The 24,726-nt window shown below is 47.4% G+C and overlaps 3 protein-coding genes across 3 annotated transcripts; 1 reads left to right on the top strand and 2 right to left on the bottom strand.

The window, feature by feature from the left end:
* Window positions 1–1,236: 1,236 nt before the first annotated feature.
* fkbp6 (FKBP prolyl isomerase 6) lies at window positions 1,237–3,596 on the bottom strand. Its single transcript, XM_076165292.1, has 8 exons — window positions 3,591–3,596; window positions 2,806–2,923; window positions 2,621–2,710; window positions 2,262–2,464; window positions 1,994–2,113; window positions 1,719–1,916; window positions 1,497–1,606; window positions 1,237–1,300 (listed from the first exon to the last, which is right to left on the bottom strand). Exons 1-8 carry the CDS (start codon window positions 3,594–3,596, stop codon window positions 1,237–1,239), a joined length of 909 nt encoding a protein of 302 aa, XP_076021407.1.
* A 381-nt stretch (window positions 3,597–3,977) lies between these two features.
* On the bottom strand, window positions 3,978–6,407 carry tmem244 (transmembrane protein 244). The gene is made up of 6 exons (XM_076165382.1): window positions 6,289–6,407; window positions 5,392–5,477; window positions 5,160–5,236; window positions 4,828–4,953; window positions 4,533–4,577; window positions 3,978–4,396 (listed from the first exon to the last, which is right to left on the bottom strand). The coding sequence occupies exons 1-6, from the start codon at window positions 6,379–6,381 to the stop codon at window positions 4,299–4,301; spliced, it is 525 nt and encodes a 174-aa protein (XP_076021497.1). The 5' UTR covers window positions 6,382–6,407; the 3' UTR covers window positions 3,978–4,298.
* A 4,233-nt stretch (window positions 6,408–10,640) lies between these two features.
* tmem200a (transmembrane protein 200A) lies at window positions 10,641–22,805 on the top strand. The gene is made up of 5 exons (XM_076165336.1): window positions 10,641–11,355; window positions 18,739–18,876; window positions 18,987–19,243; window positions 19,331–19,494; window positions 20,049–22,805. The coding sequence occupies exons 2-5, from the start codon at window positions 18,746–18,748 to the stop codon at window positions 21,120–21,122; spliced, it is 1,626 nt and encodes a 541-aa protein (XP_076021451.1). The 5' UTR covers window positions 10,641–11,355; window positions 18,739–18,745; the 3' UTR covers window positions 21,123–22,805.
* Window positions 22,806–24,726: the final 1,921 nt, after the last annotated feature.

The following is a 24,726-nucleotide window of genomic DNA, read 5'->3' as shown; positions in this document are numbered from 1 at the left end:
AACTGTAGCCCTGTGAGACTCTTACCTCAGGTGAAGGTAGAAGACAAGTCTGGAGCCCATCTTGTCCAGTGGATCCATTCCTCAGAGATGTGACCGACCATGTGCTCCTCCACACACACACACACACAAACAAACACTGACAGTCAGATTAGCCAGAGCGGTCAGAGATCAGAGCTTTGTCCTTCCGTCCATCTGCTCCTGTTTCTGATCCCCTGGCAGCCTCTTCCTCCCACTCCTCCAAATCTGGCCCCCAGTCCTCCACTCACTCCTTTACATCCCTCCATTTAACACCACTCACTTCCTTTTTCCATCCCTCCCTCATTCTTTCCTTCTTTTCCTCCTCCTTCCTTCTTCCACAGGCTTTTCCATCACATCTGTGTCGCATCTACGGAGGCTTTGGTGTGTGTGTGTGTGTCAGGAGCTGTTAAGAGAGCAGCTTTATCATCATCTCCAACAAAACCAGGCTGAGGTGTTAGAAGTGCAAACCTGCTTTTTTTTTTTATTGTTTTCCCAGCATGCATCACACATAAATAATGTTCAAGAAAGTGGAAACTTCACACTCAAACAAAAGGATTCTCTAAAGTTCTTCCTGCATAACATTTACAATCTAATCTGTATTCAAACAGACAAAAGAAAACTGCCGAGCTTCATCACCACCAAACACTTCATCAACAGCAAACGGATGAAAGACAGGGCAGAGACCTTCCTGTGCCGGATCACTGAAGGTTGTCAATCTGCCAAACAGTTATTAGATTGATCAGGAGAATCAGGTGTTCACTGTGCCGCCCTCATCTTCATAAACGCCTCAGACTCACCTGCCAGGTAACAAACCGCTCCGGGTGATCTTCAAAAATCCTACAAGTTTGTATTCATGGTCAACGGATCAGTTTATAAAAGTCAAATGTACACAGAAACGCATGTCAGAGTTCTAACACACGTGTTTGACGTGTACACGCTGCGTTGGGCTCCCTGCAGGCTCTGAGGGTTAATATGGGCTTTCATCTACACAACACCACCACACTTCAAAGCAGCAGCCACGTCAAAAGACACAAACCACATACAGACTCCCATCACATGAGATCAACGTCTGAAAACATCCGGCTAAACACACAAAGCTTCCTTTATGTCAGGAAATTTAACAGCGGCGCTCAATTAGTGCAGCTTAACGGTATGGAATCCTGAGTGACGGGGTAGAGAGAGAGAGAGAAAGCTTTCTTACTCCAGTGTCTCTTACCTTCATTCTCCTCTGAACATCTTGGAGTACAAGTCCTTCTGCTTGTCTAAACTCTCTGTGTAGGAACTAGGGAGACATCGTGACACACACACACACACACACACACACACACACACACACACACACACACACACACACACACACACACACACACACACACACACACACACACACACACACACACACACACACACACACACACACACTTACCAAAGTTACCACAGCAACAACAAATAACAACAGTAACCATACTTCCTCTTACACTGCCACTGTCCTCAGCAGGTTGTTGATGTCAGAGTTGTAGGGTTTGCTTGCCTGTGCCTTCAGGAGACACTTCTGTGCATTCTGATAGTCCTGCAGCTCCATGTAAGCCTGAGAGGAACCGCATGTGACAGCTGGATGGATTTATCTTTAAAGCCCAGTCATCATTTACATAAACTGTGTATTATGATGACAACATAAATCACTTTGTTCACTTTCTCACCTGTCCACAGCGGAACAGAGCCTTTGTGTTGGCGGCGTCTATCTCCAGAGCTTTGTCTCCGTATTTCAGGGCTTTGTTTGGGCTCTCCAGGCGGAGCTCGGTGAGCGACAGGTTCAGATAGAGAGGAAGCAGAGCCGCCTTGACGCTCTCTTTCTCTGCAGCGCTCCGCCTTTCCCTTTTGGCCAGAAACCTCATTGCCTGTTGGCGAGCAGAGATGTTATTGTGAGAAATCGTTCCATACACTCGTTCAGTACCAGGACGGTGTCAGTGCCTACCTGCTTATATTGGTCTTTGGCGTCATCGTAGCGGCACCGTTTGAAGTATCTGTTACCAAGGGTGCGTATTGTGTTGGCAACATCAAGCAGCGTTGACAGAGGAGTTGTGTTCTGCTCTTCCTACAGAGGTCAGAGGCAAAGGAAGTCGGTCAACAGCGCAGATTTAAGTCCTCTTCATTTAAGTTCTGAATGAAAATTGCCTGGTTGATAAATGAATGGAAAATAAGTAAACAAAGCTTGTGTTGATCTCCTTCATCTACGCCCCTACCGGACTCAGAGCGAGGAAGTCGTCCACTTGGCCAGAGTCCAGGAAGTCGATAAGCTGAACCTCGTACAGAACTGTAGCAGCAGGAGGAATGAGAGGAGGACAGCCCATTTCCCCGTACGCATACGCAGGCTGGAGGAGGAAGCGAGAGAACTCTCCTTTGCACATCGTCTTGAGGCCAAGCTCCAGACCAAGCAGCGTCATGTCTGTGGATCAGGGAGAGGAAACTGTTGTAACATACCAGCTGGAATAATCAGAAGATCCTCCCATCTTCACTTGAATGAAATATCCATAACATTCTTCCATGAGGCCTTTATTCTAAAAGCTCATATCAATGTCAAACTGGTCGCGGCGTGTCTGACCTGTGCCTAACTTCATCATCCGGGGGTGCGCATGGTGAGTGTTTGTGCTGAACGGCTGATCTGAATAGTCCAGAAAACTGGAGAAGTGGACTGTGTGAGAGGAAGAGAGAGGAAACATTAGGGCCACACACACAACACACTTACTGAGTGTCAGAATGACTAAACATTTAGAAATATATAACTACTCAAAACCGAAGCGTTGTGGGGAACACATGGTCCGTCTCCAGGTTGGATCAGCTCCTTCAGGATCCCTCCGTCTCCAGAGATGTCCTGCATCCGCTGACGCAACTGTTCAAAGGGGCTCTGCAACAGATAAGAGGAGAAAGATGATGCTTCTGTCCTCCATCTGTGAGAGGTTCACTGACCCCCCCAAGAGAAGGACAACTAAACCTTAATATTTATATTTAGTATTATTAGAAAATCTGTTGATCAAAGGTCAGCACCTCACACATCAGCAGTAATGAACAAAAACAAGACGCTGCGCCACATTTCCGGATGACAGAAAAGTACTTTGAGCTTCTACAATTGGCGGAACTTCCCTTTAAGTAGCAAACTCGCCTCTATCAAACAGCAGCGACAAAGCGTCAAATAACATCTAACTTTGAATTTTACACACATATAATGTCACTATAAGAATATTATACATTATAAAGTTTGTGTTTCCTTTGGTTGTTTCATATTTTGCGTTAATATTGAGCAGAAAGCTTCAGTCTGCCTGGTTAGCATGTAGCAGCAAATTAGGATGTAGCAGCTAGCTCACCTGGACGTTCCTCCTCTGCTGCGCTTCACTAACCAACAAGCTGCAGAAACTCGAGCTCAGTCCGCTCCTCGACATGCTGCTGCTCAGGTTAAACCCGGTGTATCTAAGGATAAGGTTTTCGTCGCTCTGCACCGTCGTATTTTATGTTTTTTATGTTATTAATATCATCAATTTCGAACCAAAATGAACCTGAAAACCAGGACGTCATACCGCCATCTTGTGGTGACAGCATGTAGCACCACATGTAGCTCAGGCGCTCGCTTGTCTTCAATCGGTTTCAATAAACATAATAATGGTTGAACACATTTGAAACTCGATCAAACACATCTGCAATCATAGTTAATCTTTTAAATATCTGATATCTACACGTGTATAGTGTATGAATGGCTGCATGTGTTTGGTTCGCCTCCATCTTTGGCTTTGGGTTCGACAAGAATATACAAACAAAACAACAACACTTTGTAGCATAACTTTAATGTGAATCCCACAGATATTTGCTTGAACAACCAAACTATAATTAATGCACAACCAAAGACAACCGTCCACATGATGGATGGATGTGACATATGACACTATTTTACAATAAATATGCTACAGGTCCAACAGGTTGCCGTTTATTCTATAACATTGAGTTCATGGTATAGTATGTGGTGTGTAAAAAACAATACAAAACAACATCTTAACTGTACAGAATGTGGTTGAAAAAACACAATATATTATATTACATTAAATAAGTTTCTTACTGCTGAGTTGAGTGATCTTTTGTTACTTTATAGTTTGTGGAAAAACTATCAGCAAAGCCATCAGCAAGATGAAGTCTGAAGAGTATCAATGAGAAGTGACATTTACTACTTTGCTCTATTGCCCTTTTGCTGTTTAACCCTTTCTTCTCTCTCTCTCGTTTCCTGTCTGTGTTCATCAGAAGTTCTGCAGTTCCGCTGGATAGACAAAGTTGTTGCTGAAGAGCTTATAGGCCAGGAGCTGCCCTCCAAAGATCATCATCGCCAGGCCTGAACCTGAACAGAGACGGAGAGAAAACAAACGGGGGGAAAGAGAAACAGGGTAAACATCCGTCCTTCAAGCCTGGAAGTGAAGATGCGAATGAAGTGAGACGCATGCAGGGAGATGAAGTGGTAGGAGTGCAGATCTTACCCAAAGCGATCCACCAGTGCTCTGCAGCAGGGAAGTCTGACATCACTGCAGAGACACAAGAACCATGTCAATAAAAGAAATAGGGACAAATGTCTTTTTGCGAAATCAATATTGAAGTGCAGGTGGTCACATTAATGAAGCGGCTTTGTTTGTGTGTTTGTGTCGGTGTGTTGAATTAGGGCCACTGTGTCTCATTACGTAACTAGGCCGCCAATCCTATCAGCTGATTCGTTCTCTTGACCCACTTAAAGTGTGTGTGTGTGTGTGTGTGTGTGTGTGTGTGTGTGTGTGTTACCTGCTGCAGTCATTGCTACATGTAGCAGTGTGACAGTAATGGCATAATCCCAAACCCACTCCTCCACAATCCAGGCAAACACCAGACCTCCCAAAATGTAGGTCACTTCTGTAGAGATGACGCCAACTGGAGAGAGAGAGGCGGGGAGGTGGAAATTAGATATGCAGCTGTTTGTACATCACAGTTGAGGAATGCCAAGCTAAAATGTGGTGTTGGTGTAGATTTGCTGTGGATGGTTGTGCGGTTGCCGTGTGTGTCAAGTTGCAGCTTTGGTGAACTTAGTAAGTTAGTAGTTAGAAGGGAGCCAACATGAGTCAGACTCAGTAACTCACCCAGATATTTGGGGTTCTGCCATGATGGTTGTGTTGTGTAGTCAAAAGGAGCCAACAAACTGTTGATCTCATGAACCCTTGGAGCGTGCAGACACACACACCAAACACACACACACATACACCCACAAGCAAACACAGAGAGAGAGAGAGAAATGATGGTGAAATGGTATCAAGACATGCACAAAACCATAACATTGTATCTGTGTGTGTGTGTGTGTGTGTGTGTGTGTACCTGAAGAATCCAATGCACAGACTGACTGCGATGTAGTACAGAGAGTAGAAGCAAATCATACACATCAACAGATTCTGGAGGACAACCTGGAGAGGAGAGGAGAGGAGAGGAGAGGAGAGGAGAGGAGAGGAGAGGAGGGAAGAGAATGCATGATATCATTATTCCTGGATTCCTGCAGATGAAGCTCAGAGGAACAAACTCCTTCTTCTCTGTCATTTGAGGCTTTGCTGATGTTTCAATGCTTCATACTTCATCGTCTCAATTTCCTTCATTTGACGACTCAGACACCAAAATCCATTCATCAATGAGTGAAATTTAATCTCTCATTCATCTCTGCAGAAGGTCACAGTATCAAATAACATCAACAACAGCTGTTAGTATGAAGTGTATTCTCTGGAACTCGACCGTCAGCCAGCCAGGCAGTATGTCTATCAGTCACACAGTCTGGGTCCAGGGTGAACCCCGCCCTTGCCCATTGACAGCTGGGATTGGCTCCAGTGACCCCGCGACCCACCAGTGGATAAGCGGTGATAGATGATGGATATAATCATCATATATATTCCATTAAGCAGCAGGGACATAGATCACATAAAGATATTATTGTAATGTTATAGATTACCAGTGCCTACATGAGAGAGCTGCAGATGTGTGTGTGTTTACACTCTGCACTCCTATGATCCACAAAACAGCAGCTCAGAAAAACAAAGCCTTCACATTTAAAGAAGCATTTCATCTTATCAGAGGACCTCATGGCTGGACTTTACTAAACACCTTCATGCAGCAGCGACGGTTGACTGAGCCTCCTTTAGCTGCGATCCTCCTTTAGGTGCCTGTATGAACACGCACTGTACATGCTACACACACACTCTCTACACGCTACACACACTCAGCTCTTACCCAGGTGTCACTGGGTGCTGTCTTGAGGGCGGCGGCTCCATGCCGCTTTATGAGTGTGAATCCACAACAACGACAACAGAAGTCCAACAACATGAATGGCTACTGGTGTCATGGAGAGAATGTATATGTGTGTGTGTGTGTGTGTGTGTGTGTGTGTGTCTGGGGGAAGGGCGGGATTAGGAGAAATGAGATTACTACTAAGAGGAAATCCCCAAAGGAGATAAATATGCAGGTGAACTGTCTAATACACTCACTGTGTGCTGAGTATGAGCGTGCGCACACACACACACGCACGGGCACACACACACACACAAAAGAGGAAGTAAAGGTCTTAGGGCTTAGAGGAAATCATCATTAAACTCCCCTCAGCTCTTCTCTCCTCTCCTCCTCCCGCTCTCCCTTATTTTGTCCCTTCATTGTTTCCTTACGTCCCTCCTTCATCCTCCTCTTCCATCTTTTATTCATGTCCTGGCCTCCAGAGGGAACACTGGATGGAAACTTTTATCTGTTCTAACACTTTGAACCTGTTTTAGCTCTTGAATATTCTCTGCTCGGCTCTTTGAATGATTTTGTATGAAGCGAGCTGCATAAACACGCCGGCTCGCTCACGTCTTTCATCTTCCTCTTCTCAAAATGAATGCATACATTAAAAAAATAAAAATATGGCTATAACTGATTTATTTGCATCTAAATAAACTAACTCACAGCAGGCAAAGGCTGACTGATAAGTTATGAGCTTCAGATAGAGGCACCCAATAGACAAGATACAGACAGACACACACACACACACACACACACACACACACACACACACACACACACACACACACACCCACCCATCCAAACCCCGGACATGGCCTTTAGACTCAATCTAATCTCAATTTTGGCTTGTATTAATTTCTGTTCGCCTCTATTTTGAGTTCCTATGTCTCCAGATCAAAAACAGACCGTCAGTTCCCTACACGAACACTAGGTGGATACATTGTTTCATTGACTCGCAGATACAAACAGCTCCTCGAAGGAAAAGCGCAGGAACAAGAGATGAAGAGAGAAATCACAGACAGGTTTAAACATACAGATACATGATGAATGAATAATATTATATATTATAATGATCTGGTCACAAAAGAGCTTTATCAAAGCTTGTGAAGCAAAGAAGTGCAGATATGAGGAATCTAAGGAGAAATATAACAAAACAGAAAAGGAGAAAAAGAAGAAGAGGCAGCTCATGTTGGAAATGAAGGTGATGATGATGACGGCAGTGCCCAGATCTGTGTTGTTACAGGAATAGCAGAGAGAAACTGGACTACAGCGTCACAGCCTGCGTACGCGTGTGTGGCAAACCGAGTGCACCGGAACTCCATGTACAATGTGGCTGCCACGGTAACCTGCATCATCGTAACCATAGCGATGGCACATGTGGAACAAGGTAAGGTATTGTAAGTATTCCTGTGTGTGTGTGTGTGTGTGTGTATGTATGTATGTGTGTGAGTGTGTGTGTGTGTCTGAATGTATGTGTGTGAGTGTGTGTGGGGGCGTCTGTATGTGTGAGAGTGTGTGTGTCTGTATGTGTGTGAGTGTGTGTGTGTGTGTGTGTGTGTGTGTGTGTGTGTGTGTGTGTGTGACGGCAGCAGTGCAAATAACAGACGGCAACAGCTGTTATTTGCTCTCACCTCTTTCAGGTGTAGGTGTGTATGTGTGTGTGTGTGTGTGTGTGTGTGTGTGTGTGTGTGTGTGTGTTTGTGTGTGTGTGTGTGTGTGTGTGTGTGTGTGTGTGTGTGTGTGTGTGTGTGTGTGTGTGTGATAGCAGTTTATAGTACATTTGTTTAATTAGATAGATTTGACAGCATCCTCAGTGACCTTTTGACCTTCATGACATCTTCAGTCTTATCACAGTGATTGTGTCCAACAACTGAATGTCTGAAGATGTTTTCATGTTGGTCTGATGAAGTTCTGCAGTTGGGAAATGAAAACAAACCCTGGAGGCTTGAATGTCCTGAGATCTGAGGCTGAGTGGAGTTAGAGCTGCTTCATGATGCTTCATAATGCTCTCATGCTCATACTCAGCTTCTACGATTACCCTGAAACCTTCCGCAGTGTGTTCACTTCACTTCAGTCTGTCTGGACTCAAGCACTTCAGGCCTGATGGGAGGACAAATGTGATAAATGGAGACGAGTGAGGCCAGAGACAGACCGTGAGTGTGTGTGTGTGTGTGTGTTTGGTCATTTCCCAATCTGCTGCTGAGATCAAACCCAATCGACATGCAGGGAGGGAAGAACATGATGAGAACACAAAGGCCCCTTAACCTACACGTCCACACGTTCCGCACACACACACACACACACACACACACACACACGCACACAATGTAACACAGCATAACTAATTTAGGATAAACAATAACACACAGCTGCAGTAACTGGGGTGAAACATTGAGAGGGAGAAAGAAACGCTTTCCTCCTCTTCCTCTCTTCCTCCTCTCCCTCTTCTCTCTTTACGTTCCACCTATGCAACACGAAATACAACAATCCATAATGCCAAGCTGTTTTCTCTCTCTCTCTCCCACTCCTGCTGGACCTGTTCCCTTCTATCCCTCTCTCTCCCTCTCTCTCTCTCTCCCATTCCTTCCACCTCTCGTCCTGTCCTGTCCTGTTCTGTTCCCTTCTGTTCTGTTCCCTCTTCCTCTCTGCCATCTACAGCGTGTTTTCATTTCCATCACTCAGGGAATGTAAATACGGGCGAGCAGAGCACCAACATTTCAATACGGTGATTCATATCTGTGCCGTGTTGTCAGCTAGGATTGTTTCCTTTAAAGGGGGCAGACGTCTGTAAAAGGGCAAGAAAACACTGAAAACATGTGGAGTCTGAGGGAGATGATCAGAGCCAGCAGTGTGTGTACCTGTGTGTGTACGTGTGTGTGGACTGTGATTGGACGCAACCCAGGCAGGATTAAAGGCTCAGTTCACCTCCTGTGGTATGAAGTGAGGCAGGTTTCAGGTTCAGTTGCATTTTTTCCAGATATTAAGAATTTCGTTTCGCTAAACTGCATTAAAAAAGTGTTTGTGATACAGTTTGTGGACATGTTGGTGTGTGTGTGTGTGTGCGTGTGTGTGTGTGTGTGTGTGTGTGTGGCAGATGTCTCATTATCGATATTTCCCGAGCAAATCATTCCAAATCTCTCTGCATGACCGGACACCTCACTGACAAATCATGTGTTCTTTTCTGATTTGAGCTGAACTGATTCGGGCAGTTAATGGTGTGTGTGTGTGTGTGTGTGTGTGTGTGTGTGTGTGTATACATGTACCGTTCTGCCCTCAGGGTGTTTCATTTCTTGCCAACTAAAGCTTTAGCCATGTGAAGCAATAATAATCTCTCTCTCTCTCTCTCACACACACACACACACACACACACACACTTGTGCACACACAGATTGCCTGAGACCTCACTGTTGGAAAGTATCTGCCAACATGTCTGCCCCGTTTTTCTCTTCACCTCGACCTGATTGGTGAGTTTTCCTTGAGTCAACTCCAGGACGTAAATACAGGAAACCACATGTGAGCCAACATCTGCTACATATTTGCTGCATGAGTGTGTGTGTGTGTGTGTGTGTGTGTGTGTGTGTGTGTGTGTGTGTGTGTGTGTGTGTGTGTGTGTGTGTGTGTGTGTGTGTGTGCACTCACGGGCCTGTGATGGCGCTGAATCATGCATGACACACAGCTCAGCTCACACACTTCCTGCTCCCTGAACGTTACATCTCCTCTGACTGCACGCACCAATACGTGATACAGAATCTATACATTATTCAAATGACATCATATAACACCACCGCCAAGCACGAGAGAGGCTTCCAAGTATTCTCTCTCTCTCTCTCTCTCTCTCTCTCTCTCTCTCTCTCCCCCCCCTCCTCCCTCCTCCCTCCCCCCTCTCTTCCTCACAATGAATCATCCACTTATTATTTATGCAAGCAAGGCATGGTGAAGCATAAACACAGTCCAGGCACAAACACACATGCACACACACACATCTGTATACACATCTGTATACAAAGCTACACACTCACAGAACCCCCCGCCCCCCAAACACACACACTCTCTCTCTCTCACACACACACACACCCCCTCTCTCACACACACACACACACACACACACACACACACACACACACACACTCTCTCTCTCTCTCCCTCTCACACGCTCTCTCTCTCTCTCTCTCACACACACACTCCCCCCCCCCTCTCTCTCACACACACACACACACACACACACACACACACACACACTCTCTCCCCCCTCTCTCTCTCCCTCTCACACACACACACTCTCTCTCTCTCCCCCCTCTCTCTCTCCCTCTCACACAGACACTCTCTCTCTCTCTCTCTCTCGCTCCCTCTCTCTCTCTCATAATCGTAGCGGCTCTCAGCAGCAGCAGATGATTCGCGGCTGAGAGGAACAAACGGAGCTTCCGTCTCATTTCTCGGCTCTGATGTTTTGGTTTACAGATATTTTTCCACACTTTCCACACTTTTATCTTTTTTTTCTGACGTCAAATCAAGTTTGTGGATCCAAACTGGAGCCCAGAGGAGTTAAACACAGCGAGCAGGCGGAGGCGACAGAAGGTTGTTGGTTCGGTAGTTTGTCTGTTTTCCACTGGAAATTACAAAATAATCGCTTAACCGTTCGTCGCTTAATTCGGGATGTGAACATTTCTCGGTTCGTTTTGTTCCCGTTTCTCTGAGCGCGTCGACCCTGTTTGCTTCAAGCGGATTCCGCGCTGATTAAAGTTGTTTTCAGCTCATTTACGACACTTTTATCGCTCACTGGTCCACACGGTTCGACGCTCAGGACGCTGGATGTAGTTTGATCGCCTCCAAACCGGGACGCCGCGGGGCTCTGGACCTGGAGGGATCGAGGCTCTGGATGTGACTGGAGCGGCTCCGGGTCCCTGCAGCCTGGTTGCAGCCCAGCATGGCTTCACCCTGAGCGGCTCCTCAGAGGGACGACGCGGCGGAATCCACCTCCTCTCCGCGCGTAATGGTGCGCAGACAGTGAACGCATCTCCTGTGAAGGTAAACAGACATGACGTGCTGTGTCTCTGTGTGTGTTAAGAAGTCAGTATAAATGTTTAATGTCATCAATCATTCATGTTGGCACCTCTGTATCAATCAATACTTAATGAGCCACGGAGCTCCACGTGTCCCATCATCTGCTGATTGACTGATATTAAACCAATTAGTGGCTTCATCCATTAGGCTTCAGTCTGTAGCTGAAGCTGCAGGACAATCAAATCATCTTCAACTGATCTAATAACGTCCAGCATGTTTATTGATTATTCCATTTCCAGAGCTCTGGTTGCTCTTCCATCCTCAGCTAATCTGATCAGTATACATGAGACTGAGCCTGAGAAGGAGAGTAAAGCAGGTGTGTGTGTGTGTGTGTGTGTGTGTGTGGTGTGTGGTGCGTGCGTGCGTGCGTGTGTCTGTGTGTGTGTGTGCTACATGTATCTCACAAATCAGAGCTCCTCTCCCGACCACGATGGTTCGGGTTCATTGAGGCTGTTTGACATCATTGCTTATTCAAATCTAACGTGATTGACGCTCACAGCTCCTCTGTCGTGTCTCAGGCTGCAGCTGCTCCGTTTGTTACTGCAGCTGCTGTCAACTGAGAAGACACCGAGTCAATATTGAGGGCAAAAATCCCTCTGAAGGGGTCAGGGGACATTTGTCAGCCTTTCAACACAACCGACGTTATACTGAGACGTGTGTGTGTGTGTGTGTGTGATGGAACTTTCACCAGATAAACTCAGGATTTATGGGTTTATTTTGAAATCAAAGTGTGAAGCATTGAGCCGTGTAGAGGTTCCAGCAGCTTTCCCCCTCCAAATACCTCCACCTGCTCATAAACCTCGTCATAATACACTTTCAGTCCAGGCGTCTCAGTTTCAGGACATATTTGTGTTCCTGCTGCCAGTGAGGAGAACAATGAAGGGGGGCTGAATCAAAGCAGACCTGGAGGGGGCGAGGGGGCTCCTGAATCCCCTCACGGAGAGCACGGCAGGCCCAGGGTCAGCCGGAGCCTCGGGATGAGCGTGTAGCGACTGACTGACACCTCAGGAACGGCGAGGAAAAAGAGCTCACTCACACACTCACACGTCTGCCACCAACAGCTGATGAGAGAAATCCAGACCAACGGAGTTTGAATTCAACGTGCGTGAAGCCAGCGACACTGATTCAGCGTGAACGCCACGTGACCCGCAAAGGATGAAAACGGTGGTTATGGATCATCAGAATAAGACGAGAGGAGACGAGGCGCTGCAGGATTTAACACTTTACACGCACGGATCAGGAGAATATGTGCAGCTGAAGGTTAGTGAGCAAACACATAGTGACATCTTCTGCAGACGGATGACTCACTGTGACCGCAAGTCTGTAGGAGTAAAGCAGCGAGCAAACACAAACTCGCTCTTCTTCATCTCTAGCTCCTTCTCCTTCCTCCTCTTCCACACTTGTCCTTTCCCTCCGGCGGCGGCGTTCAGCCCTTTGGATCCTTCCTGCCCTCTAGGATCTCAATCTCTGTCTCTCTCCCACCCGCCCTTCCGAGAATTCTAACACCAAATTTAGCTCCAGAAGGACACAGGGTCCTAACCCGCCCCCCATGTGAAGGTCTCACTCATCACGCAGCCACAGACCCAGACGGAGAGATTTCATATTTCCAGGCCACTTATCAAATGGACTCTTTTGGCTTCTCTGTCTGAGATCTATTTTTAATCTGTGTTATGGTAGAAAACAAGCCGGCTTTGGGAATAAACTCCTGGAAAATGCTCAGTCTCCTCGTGAATTATTCATGAATGCAGTCATAGGTTTAACCAAATTATGGACACTAGTTTTATTCTATAGTGAGCAGTTTAAATATTATATACATAAAGAAGCAAATGACCTTTGAAGGCAACAGCAATTCTAAAGAGGTTACATCATCTTCATATAGTGGCTGTATAGAACAACACACACACACACACACACACACACACCAGGGGATAGCTCAAGACCCCGGGGTTTGATGGAAGCGGCTCCATGGCGACGCTGACCTCTGATCTTCCAGAGAATCCCCCGCCCTGCAGGCATCAACAATCATGGAATGTGTAGCAATTTCAAATCAGTGTTTCTCCTCCAGGTGATTACCCCCCCCCCCCCCCTCCCACACACACACACACACACACACACACACACACCCCGGGGTGCAGCACATCATAAGGTCACAGCCTCGTGTCATATGTCATCTCGTCCCATCTCTCCCTCTCTCTCTCTTTCTCTCTCACACACACACACACACTCATGTCACGTCTCCTGGTCTCCGGTGTGTTTCAGCAAACTTGGATATCTGAGATCAGGGAATTGGTGGTGCATTCATGAGCTTGTTATTGGGATCATTGAACATTTACTGTGTCTCGTCTGATATGGGACAGACGTGGACTCTTTAAATAGGAGGGCGAGACGTTTCAGCTTTGACTCAGGCAGCCGCACGAGTACACACACACACACACACACAAACAGAGGAAAACTGCCCCCCCAGTATTCTGCAGATTTGCCAGAACTCAAACTAATTCCGTCCCGGCTCACTGGGGAAGCGATGGAGGACAGGAATAGTCTCTGGTTGGAATCGTGTCTCTGCTTGGTGCTGATTCAAGCCTCCTCCCCTGCTCCTCTCGCTTTAGCTCCATGGCCATTAAGCCAGGTGACCTTAAAGGCCACAACGGGGGAGCTCTCTCTCTCCCTCTCTCCCTTTCTCTGTCTCTCTCTCGCCCCCTCCCTCGATTTCGTCTCTTTGTACCTTTTCTGTCTTTGTTGGCGTTTTCTCACTGTCAGATGGAAACGAGTGTCATTATGTCCCATTATGTGTCACGTCTCTCTGTCACTCGCCCGTGTAACATGTCTCTCTTTCTCTCCCTCTCTCTCTCTCACCGTGATGTGTTACAAATCGCATAGTGACTCATTCGCGACAAACCTTTCCCAGTGTGTTTCTATAGCATCGGGAAAGCCTTTGGAGATCTCCTCAAATCAAAGAAGCTCCTCCTCTCTCTCTATCTCTACCCCCCCCCCCCCCCTCTCTATTCCACTTCTCTATTCTTTCAACGTCTCCCTACAATTTCATCCGCTTCAGTTGGTCCAAGTGTTGTGTGTGTCACGTTGATGATGGAGGCATCAGCTCGCTGTCCTCCCTCGCCTGTTGGACTCACATTGCGATTGAAATGATTGAAAAAGAGCAAAATCCATCCAAGCTACATGTGAGGACTTTAGGTTTTTGTCCAACGGTCAACAAATGCAACAAATCAATGTAAACCTCCAAAAATTCAATTGTTGTGAGATTTCCCCCTTTTCCTGCCCTTCCCCCCGTTGATAAGATGCAGGGTTAATGATATACCTGTCATTCCCATGAAACAGCTCTGATGGTTGCTATAGAGACGTGTCACCGGCAGCGGCTGCACGTGCAGTTGCTATAGGGACAATACATCATGTGACGTCGCCTATAGATAAGGTTGCTTGTCGTCATCGTTTCCCTCGTGATGGATGAAGGAATGTAACTCCCGTCTGTAAATGTTTAAATGTCGCTATAGCAACAGAATTGATCGCCCTCTTCAGGAGGATGGATTGTAAAGTGCTGTGTGTTCTTGTCTGAGTACACACACACACACACACACACACACACTCACTACTCACTCACTCACTCACTCACTCACTCAGCAGAGAACAGAGATGGAAGCTATTAAGTCATTAAAAGGCAAATTCATTTTTCATTAAATGTTAATTAAAAAAACTAAGTGCCTGTTAAAGCCAGGAACAGGAAATGAAGCGACGGATTCTTGGTTTAATAACAAACGGAGCGAAACGTCTCACCGTCAGATTCACGTCTGATTCTCTACGCGAGGCCTTAAAACTCTTCCAGTCCATGTGCTAATCCCAGCATGCATCAGTGTTCCTGGCCACCTGCTTTGCCTGATGGGAAACACATCACATTTATCATAATACAATATCGTTTTGTCCTTTAAAACTTGAAATGATGGACAATTTCTCTGCATTATTCTTTAAAAAAGGCTGACAGGCGAGATCACAGTGATCCTGTAGATGTGTGTGTGTGTGTTTGTGTGTGTGTTTGTACAGATGCTCTTGTCCTCTGCTTGTGCTCATCACTGTCCTCAGCTCTGCTTCCTACCTGATGGTTTTTCTCCTCCTCTCTTATTCTTCCTCCCCGCCATCCTTTCTTCTCCTCGTTTAGTCAATAATGGAACCCTCTGCCTTGACACACAATAAGGAGCAAAAGGAGAGGGAGAGAGAGAGACAGAGGGAGAGAGAGAGAGAGAGAGAGAGAGAGAGAGAGAGAGAGAGAGAGAGAGAGAGAAAGAGAGAGAGAAGGAGAGAGAGAGGGAGCTCAGGAAGGAGGCTGGTTGTGTTTGTCCTTGTGTGATTCACCATCTGTGGTAAAGCTCTAAACCAATTTTGCCAGTGAGATGATTGACGTAGAACATACGTGAAAATATGAGGGGAGGAGGAGGAGAGAGGGGGGAGGGGGAGGAAGAGTAGGGGGGATGGGCTGGTCTGAACGCTAAAGCTGCGGTGTGAAATCTGAGGTGAAAGCAGGGAAGTGATCAAAAAAATAGAAGGAAAATTAAAGCGAGTGACGGATTAAAAATAGATGTGAGGGGACAGAAAGTGGAGGAGAAACAAAGACGAAGGAGGGGACAGAAATGAGACGGAATCATGGAAAACATGGAAGGTCACGAATAGAACGCAGCGGGAGGGGAGAGAGAGAGAGAAGGAGAGAAACACAGAGAGAGAGAAAGAGAGGAAAGATATGGAAAGAATGAATGGATGAATCCGATTTCTTTGCTGATGAAACTATTTACATGGAATGTTTCTGCCTTATTAGCTCTCAGAGGAGGGGCGGGGCTAAACTTCATGGAAATGTCCTGTAATGTTAAGACACAATTCCTAATGTGTGAAAACAAACATCAAGCTTAGACGGAACCGTTTGGATCAAAGCAGTTTCATTAAAGATTCAAGGCCGCTGAGAAACCTTCAATTATCCAGTTAGAAAGAAAACAAATCATTCAGCTTTTCTTTATTTGGAATGTAGGACGAGACTCCGTGACTCCATGCTCCAACTCCAAGAATTCTAAGCAAAGTATCCCAAAATTCCCTCTTCCCTGCTCAGGTCCTCCAGGTGGTGTTCTACCCTGGGCTCCCTTGGGATGTTGGACCTGCTCACCTGATCCCTGAGGGGCTGTGGAGTAGAGTACATTACATTACACACCCTCACCCAGGAGCTTCCCGCTGGGCTGCAAACACACACGGAGCGTGCCGAACAAAACTACTTCATCTGAGACGAAATTCCTAAAGTCCAGGATCTGGAGACGTTCCAATCAGCTCCTGCATGAGACTCCAAATATCAAATATGCAACACAGCTGCCAGTGTTCAGTGGAGAGTAATGATGTCGGGCTGCAGAATGTGCAGCATGCAGACTCCAACATTTACTCAGGAATACGGAGGAACACGGAAGAACACGGAGAAACACGACTCCTTCATAACAACACATAAGATGAGATGGTTTTCCTGGCAAACACTGGAACACACAAGTCTGGAGGGGAACTGGATGGTCCAAAATCCACAAAGAGGGGCTTGGATCCCATCTGGCTGCAGTAACTCACCCCGGCATGTTGGGCAGACTGTATCGCCGTGGTAACATGGCGTGTGTTGTTCAAAGCACATTTGAAGACTCCACAGCAGAGCAGGAGCGGAGTTTCCTGAAATAACCTCAGGTTTGTTTTGGTTCCGGCGCTAATGAAGAGGCAGCAGGGGAGCGCGAGGAACAAGTGGTTCAGAAGAAGACGATGTCATGGTTAGAGCTCCGCCGGGGGTCCCAGCAGCTCCAAACCTCCTCCAAGGACAACAAGGGCATTAAAAGATAATAATAAAAAAGGGAAAAACACAAAGCTGAATAAATAAATAGAAAGGAAACGATCATGACTAAATATGGCTGTGTGTGTGTGTGTGTGTGTGTGTGTTCTATCACTCTGATCATTTTGTTTACTCGTTGCCTGAATTATTCTCCCTCATGCGTAACAGGAGGAATGCAGTAAACAAACAACCTGCACGCACACACACACACGTACACACCTCTGCTGGGTGTTGTGCCGACAGCTGACACGCAGCAACACACACCTCATCAGTAAACAGAAGCTGCTGCCTCTTTCTAACTCGCCTGCGTCTGCGTGTCACTGCTCACTTCCTTTGACTGCAACCGACACACTGAAGGGAAAGTTGTCACTCCTTTGTGTGCGACTTGTCACACCTGCATGAAAAGCCTCACAAGCACGCACACACACACACACACACACACACACACACACACACACACGGGCGAGCACACAGCCGTGATTCTTTAGGTGAGTGTGTGTGTTTGTTCTTTGGTTGCATCTCACCAACTTCTTCCAGGACAAACCACACAAACACACGTACACGCACACACACAAGTCAGGGCTTTGGTTGAAAGGAAGGACTGGATTTGCAGACGGAGCTCAAATAAGGATGAGTCTTAACTGAGCGACCCGGATAAATAACACACACACAGCAGGCAGGAAAAAAGTGAGAATAGACTTAAAATAATCCCACAAAAATGCTGACACACACACACATGCACACACACACACACACACACACACACACACACACATGCACACACACGTACACACACACACACACACACTGAAAGAGTTCCAGAGGCCCCATGATCTGTCTGAGGTCGAGATGAGGACAAAACAAAACACACAGTGAATCCAGGAATGTGAAGAATCATGGAAACACGTAAGAACACAAAACCACAGAAAGAGAAGGAGATGAGAACACAGAGAGAAAAAAAGCAAAAGAGCTGCTGATGTACTGAGAAGAAAAACCAGAGAGGTGGAGGGAAGAAGGAACAAGGAGACAGCAAAGGACGACACTCTGTCTCTGTGTGTCTCTGTGTGTGTGTGTGTGTGTGTGTGTGTGTGTGTGTGTGTGTGTGTGTGTGTGTGTGTGTGGCAGGTAGCTAAGAATGTGACTTTCCCACCGTGGCAGATTTGTGGGAACAGTTTCTTCTCTTCTGGCAAATTGTCTGGAAACACTGCCTGAATTGTTCTGCTCTCCAGAAACACTGTCACATCTCACGCTGTGTGTGTGCGTGTGTGTGTGTGTGTGCGTGTGTGTGTGTGTCTCTCCTCGGCCAAGCAATAAATGCTCCTCTTCTTAATAAGACAGGATCGTTTTCAGAGATTTACCCAGCAGCCTGTGAAGCCCTTTGAGACGCTTCTATGTGATTATGTGTGCAGTACAAATAAACCTGACCTGACATCTGTGTGTGTGTGTGTGTGTGTGTGTGTGTGTGTGTGTGTGTGTGTGTGTGTGTGTGTGTGTGTGTGCAGGTTAACCATGACAGCAGCAGCAGGTGTGCTTACAGGCTTGGCTAAGCTGAAACGCCAAGACTCGGCCCGCTCTCAGAATCGGCCCATAGCGTCGGCGTCCTCGGGCCTGGGAAACGCCGCCCCCGACGGTGCCCACAGGTGCTCCTCCCTCGCCACCTCACATCCCCTCTGTATTCAGTGTGTGTACAGGGTCAGAGTGGAGATAAAGGGCTACAATTATTGTATTTGCTTTCCCTGTTTCCTTTAAGAAAGCGGAAGCGTCGCACGGATGTGGTGGTGGTGCGCGGTCAGCTCCGCCTCTACTCCGCCTCTGGCTTTTTCCTCCTCCTGGGATTGGTTATACTGGCTATGGGCATCGGCATGGCAACGCTGGGCTACTGGCCACACAGTTCAGCCAAGGCACCCCCAGAAGGAGGACAAGGAGGAGCGAAGGAGGTAGCAGTCGCGGACGGCCAATCAGAGGAGGCGGCGGCAGCGAACGCCAGCACGAGCCGCAACGTCCAAGGTGACTGACAGAGTCACGGAAGGAAACTCCACTTTTTGTACCTTACAGATGTTTGCTGATGGATTCTTCTTCTCTTATCTGGCGCAGGTACGCCCTCCAGGCAGACAGGGGGCGCTCTGACCCGGTTCCTGGAGCAGCACCGTCACTCTGAGAGGATGAAGATGCTCGGGCCTTTCACCATGGGCATCGGGATCTTCATCTTCATCTGCGCCAATGCCATCCTACATGAGAACAGAGACAGAGAGACGAAGGTGAGCCGTCCTCATCCGTATGCATCACACACTCACATGAGGGTCAAAGGTCGACACATCCTCCCTCTACACTTTTCCTCTTATCACATTTCCTCCGCTCTCGCCCTGTCTCCCTTCACTCCTTTGATTCCATTAATCTGCTCCCCTCCTCCTCCTCCTCCTCTTCCTCTCCAGGTAATCCATATGCAGACGATATCACAAGGTCACACAGACGTACATGCATGCACACACACACACACACACACGTACACACGTACACACGCACGCACACGCACGCACGCACGCACGCACGCACGCACGCACACACACACACACACACACACACACACACACACACACACACACACACACACACACACACACACACACACACACACACACACACACACACACACACACACACACACACACCTCTTAATCCATAAGTGATGTATTCGTACAATCACCTCATATCCCATAAGTCTTCTTGAAATGTAACCATAGTTACGTCAGGTCCAGCAGTTCACGGTTAATGCAGCACTGACACCTTCCTCCTCCTCCTCTTCCTCCTGTAGATCATCCACATGAGGGACATGTACTCCACGGTCATCGACATCCACCGGCTCAGGCAGCGGGAGCAGAAACAGCATCATCATCGCAACAGCGCCTACGCGGGCGAAGCGGCGGACCTGCGCCTCGCCAGCGGCTCCCTGCTGGCCTTCTCCTCTCGCCACGGCGGGAGCGTGGGCACAGGGGGGTCCATGGAGGAAGAGGAGGTGCTGTTAGGGGAGGAGGACTTCCCCCGACACAGGGAGCAGGCCAAGCTGGACTGCAGCTTTGCCGGACTCCTGGGGCCGCTGTACAGGGATCACAGGCTGGGGTCGGGCCCGTCGGACCTCGGGCGGCGCCAGTGGTCTGTGGACGCGGAGGGGGGGAAGGGAGGGCACCACGCACGCTCCATCGTCTCCTCCTCCCTCTCTGCCTTCACCCTCCCCGTTATCAAACTCAACAACTGTGTGATAGACGAGCCGGAGATGGAGGCGATCACTGAGGAGGACAGGAGAGAGAGGGGAGACGGAGGAAGGTCGCAACCTCTGACCTCCATGGAGTCCTTGGTTGTTCCCGTAGCGACTGTCTGCAAGGCCTCCAAACCGCCGAGTCTGCACCGCAGTAACTCGGCCTCCTCTTCATCCCACTGCTCCTCCGTCTCCTCTACCTCCATCTCCCTGGCTCCCTCCTCTACCTCAGGCTGCTGGCTCTCTCCCGGAGCGGCCAGGAGCGACTTTGGCTCCAACTCCTCCCTGCACATGCTGGGTAGCCACTCCAAGTCTCTGGACCTGGGCGCCGGTGCGAGCATGCTCAGCGTGCGCACGGAGCGCCGGAAACACCCCAGCTGGCCGCGCCTGGACCGTAGCAACAGCAGCCGTAGCAACAGCGGTAGCAGTAAAGGCTACGAGCGGCTGGAGGACAGGGAGGAGCAAGGCGAGAGGCTGCTGGACGCCTCGTCGTCTGCGGCGGCGGCGAGGCGCGACTACAGCAAGCGCGAGAAGCTGCTGATGATATCGAGGTCGCATAACAATCTGAGCTTTGAGCACGACGAGTTCAACAGCAACACGCTGAAGAGGGGAAGCTCTGAGACGCAGTTCTAAAGACACTGGATAAAAGCTAGGAGACGTTCTTGTCTTGTCCCTCAAACGGCTCTGCAGACAGGACCTCAGTAAGGGACCACCTCTGGGTTCAGGCCTCAGCTTGGGCCACATACTGAGGCATGGCAGGTCCAGAGGTGCTGCTCTGTAGCTGCTCTGTAGAGGAGACAGGCACCTCACCATGTTACTGTACACCAGGACAGTTCTTCTGCAGGGCTTTTCCGTAGACGTGCCGGTGCTCCCACAGCTGGAATCCCACAGTCGGGAGTCTGCTGTTCTAGCACCCAGGAACCAGAGATATCAGCTGGAGGTGTGGAGGTGTGGATCAAACACCACCTGAGCCTGGACTGAGCTCAGACTGATGGAGGTCAGGGTCTTTAGGTGCGATCTGAAGGTTGAGAGTTTGATTTCAGGGCAGAAGAGGCATTCAGACAGTAATAATATTAGAAATGAATTGAACTTTTATGAACTTGTAACTTGTAAGTCAGGCTGTACAGAGCGAGTGTGTGTGTGTGTGTATGTGTATGTGTATGTGTGTGTGTGTGTGTAGATACAGTAGAGCAGCGTTGTGTCTCATGTAGTGATGTCAGTGAGGTCACACACACACCTGCATTGTAGCGACTCATTTCATGTTAAGGTCCTTATGTGCGTCTAAGCTGTATCTTAGTGAGATGACCTCACATTTCCTCTCATCTTAGCTCCCTCGCCCATGTTTGACCTTAGAGAACAAAAGTAAACTCCTCCCTGAAGCTGTTGGATGAATGAGGTCACAACATGCCAGGAGGTTTACACACACATGGAGACATTTACATATTGTTGTGTTTGAATGTCATTATCTTGTAGTTGTACTTTGGCCCATAAAGGGAAAAAATAAATCAAACAAAGCCAGAATCAGCCTCAGTCAGCCAATCAGACTCATATGAAGCAACAAACAACAAACAGCCACATGTGTGTAACAGCTTATCTCAGTATTATAGGATTAAACTAAAGGTGCTGCTACTAAATCATGCTTTTGTTATGAATCAATTATTCTCTCCATCATGAAATCGATCAAATGTTAACAGTAATAATTGATTGATTGGAGTTATTAATACTGTTATTAGTTAAGAGCCAAAAGTCCCAAAACATCAGAAGATTCACTTAATAATGAAACAGACAGAGAAGGACTATAAATCTAAATGTAAACTATAAATCTAAATGTAAAGTATAAATCTTTGAGGTTTGAAGTGACATGTAAGTGAATTCAGCCTCAGTGATGTAAGAGCTGCACTCACCTGCTCTGCCAGCACTGAAACAGGGAGCTGCTGGAATGAAACGTGGGCTCGCTGGGCGACACGGTGTGTGTGTGTGTGTTCCTACTTTGTACTACACGACTCAGTGCTTTTTAACAAACGTCCTTGCAGCCATTCTCTCTGTGCTGAGCAGCTGCTGCTCTTTTCCTGTTTCTCATTTATGAAGGATTGCATAATGAAGTCAGGAGCTCCTTTAATGCTCCGTGTTAACATGACGCATTATTCTGATGGTTAACATCACGTGTGTGTGTGTGTGTGTGTGTGTGTGATTGTGTGTGTGTGTGTGTGTGTTGAAGGTTGCAGGTATCTTGCTACAGACGTTCATGTTCTGGTTGTTTTATCAAGTCAATCGAGTCAATGTCCAATTTTATGATCAGAATAAACTGTATTTTCATTGAAAGTTCTTCTGTCTCTTTAATCCATAAAAGACTATTTTCAAAGAGATGATGTCATACCCATACAGTCAGGAAATGAGTCCAGGTCCTGAGACTTTCCCAGGCCAGATGGAGACATGTCCTCTATTCTGGGTCTGACCCTTGGACTCGTCTCACACCTCCATGTAAGATCTCATCCATAACTTCATCCAATATACTGAACATGAGGAAGAGTGTTTGTGTCCATCCTGCAAACTCACGCTGAAGAGTAAAGCAACTAAAGATCAACCGCTCGTCTTCATTCTGTAGGATTCATACTGAAACATTAATATGTAGAAAGAGCTGTGTGTTTATGTCACTCCCTCTCTCTCTGTCTCTGTCTCTGTCTCTCTGTCTCTCTCTCTGTCTCTCTCTCTCTTTCTCTCTCTCTGTCTCTGTCTCTCTCTCTGTCTCTCTCTCTGTCTCTCTCTCTTCTGTCTCTTTTTCTCTCCTGCATATGAAATAATTCGCAGGCCTGGATGAGTCATTATCAATTGTCTAATGCTCAGTAGCTCTACAGGATAACCAGACACACACACACACACACACACACACACACACACACACACACACACACAGCAAAGTTTCCACTTAAATGAAAGAGAGTGTATATATTCCTCTTTATATGCAAATACTGACACACACACACACACACACACACACACACACACACAATTCAAAAGCAAAAGCCTGATAATGCAGTCTCATCTTCCTGTGTTACCGTGGGAACAGATCATAATCCTAAACCTTTCCCGAGGGCGCCGACACACACACACACACACACACACACACACACACACACTCAGCGAGGACACTGAGGCAGCAGGATGACGTCACCTTAAGTTCACATGGAACAGGAAGCTGAAATGAGCTCCATTTGAAATGTGAGTAAGGACTTTAATGAGGCTCCTTTAAAGAGCGAGCCGCCCTCAGCGCCTGAGTCACGCTGCAGGAGCCTCGTGTTCCCAGGAAATATGAAGATACATGATCCAGTTAAATGCTTATTTGAAAGCTCTCGGGCGCAGTTTATCCATTATTCCAACACTCATTATCATCATCATCTTACACAAATTTACCTGCGCTGTCATGGTAACATCTCAATTTGCTCTAATCCTGTTTCTGTTCCGGGAAGCTGCAACTTTCAACCTGTCCACCAGCCGTCGTCACTGAGCCCCCACACCTGTTCCCCATTGCCCCTTGTGAGCCCGCCCACTCGTCACTCAACCGCCACTTAATGAGACACACCTGTGCAACCCAACACACACACCTGGCTCTGAACCCTGAACCTGTGTGGAGCTGATGATGTTCTGATTCTGTGACTTAAGACAGTGAGTGAGTTCTGTTGTGTTCTGTTGTGTTCTGTGGGCTTGTGCAGGCGTACTGAAGCGTCCTGTCAGCTGTCAGCCTGGTGCCAGATCCTCCTCAAAGCCTCACTGAAGTGTTCCAGCCGCCGCTCTGCTGCCTTTGTACCGTCGTTCCCGTTTGACCTTCCATTTCTGTGCTTCATCCTCCTTTGGATCTCTCTTTAAAAAGCAGCTTCACACCAGCAAAGAATTCTTTATCCGTCCAAGCTCTTTTCCCCCGGCGGCTTTTGGAGTCCAAACATCTGAACTGTTGAAGGGGAAAAACAGTGAGAGATAGTGAATACCAAAGGCCAGAGATCAGAGAGGCGGGACTCTGATGGAAAACAGTAACAACAACAGTCCCGGTGCTGATTAGAGGTTACTGCCCGTGTCGTGGGAATCGACCTCTGATCATCTCCCCTGCAGAGGAACTTTTGCGGTGTGACGAATTTCCTTGTTTCCCATGTCAACCAACCAAGAAGTGTATTAAAGTTCCTCATAGAAGAAGAATACAAACTTCAGCCAGTCAAAAGCTCTGACACGATCAAATGAATCATGC

This window comes from Genypterus blacodes, unplaced genomic scaffold, assembly GCF_046128005.1.
Source record: "Genypterus blacodes isolate CSIRO-AG114 ecotype Tasmania unplaced genomic scaffold, CSIRO-AGI_Gbla_v1 ptg000143l_1, whole genome shotgun sequence".
Classification (NCBI taxonomy): domain Eukaryota; kingdom Metazoa; phylum Chordata; class Actinopteri; order Ophidiiformes; family Ophidiidae; genus Genypterus; species Genypterus blacodes.
This window is presented reverse-complemented; position numbering and strand designations above follow the sequence as displayed.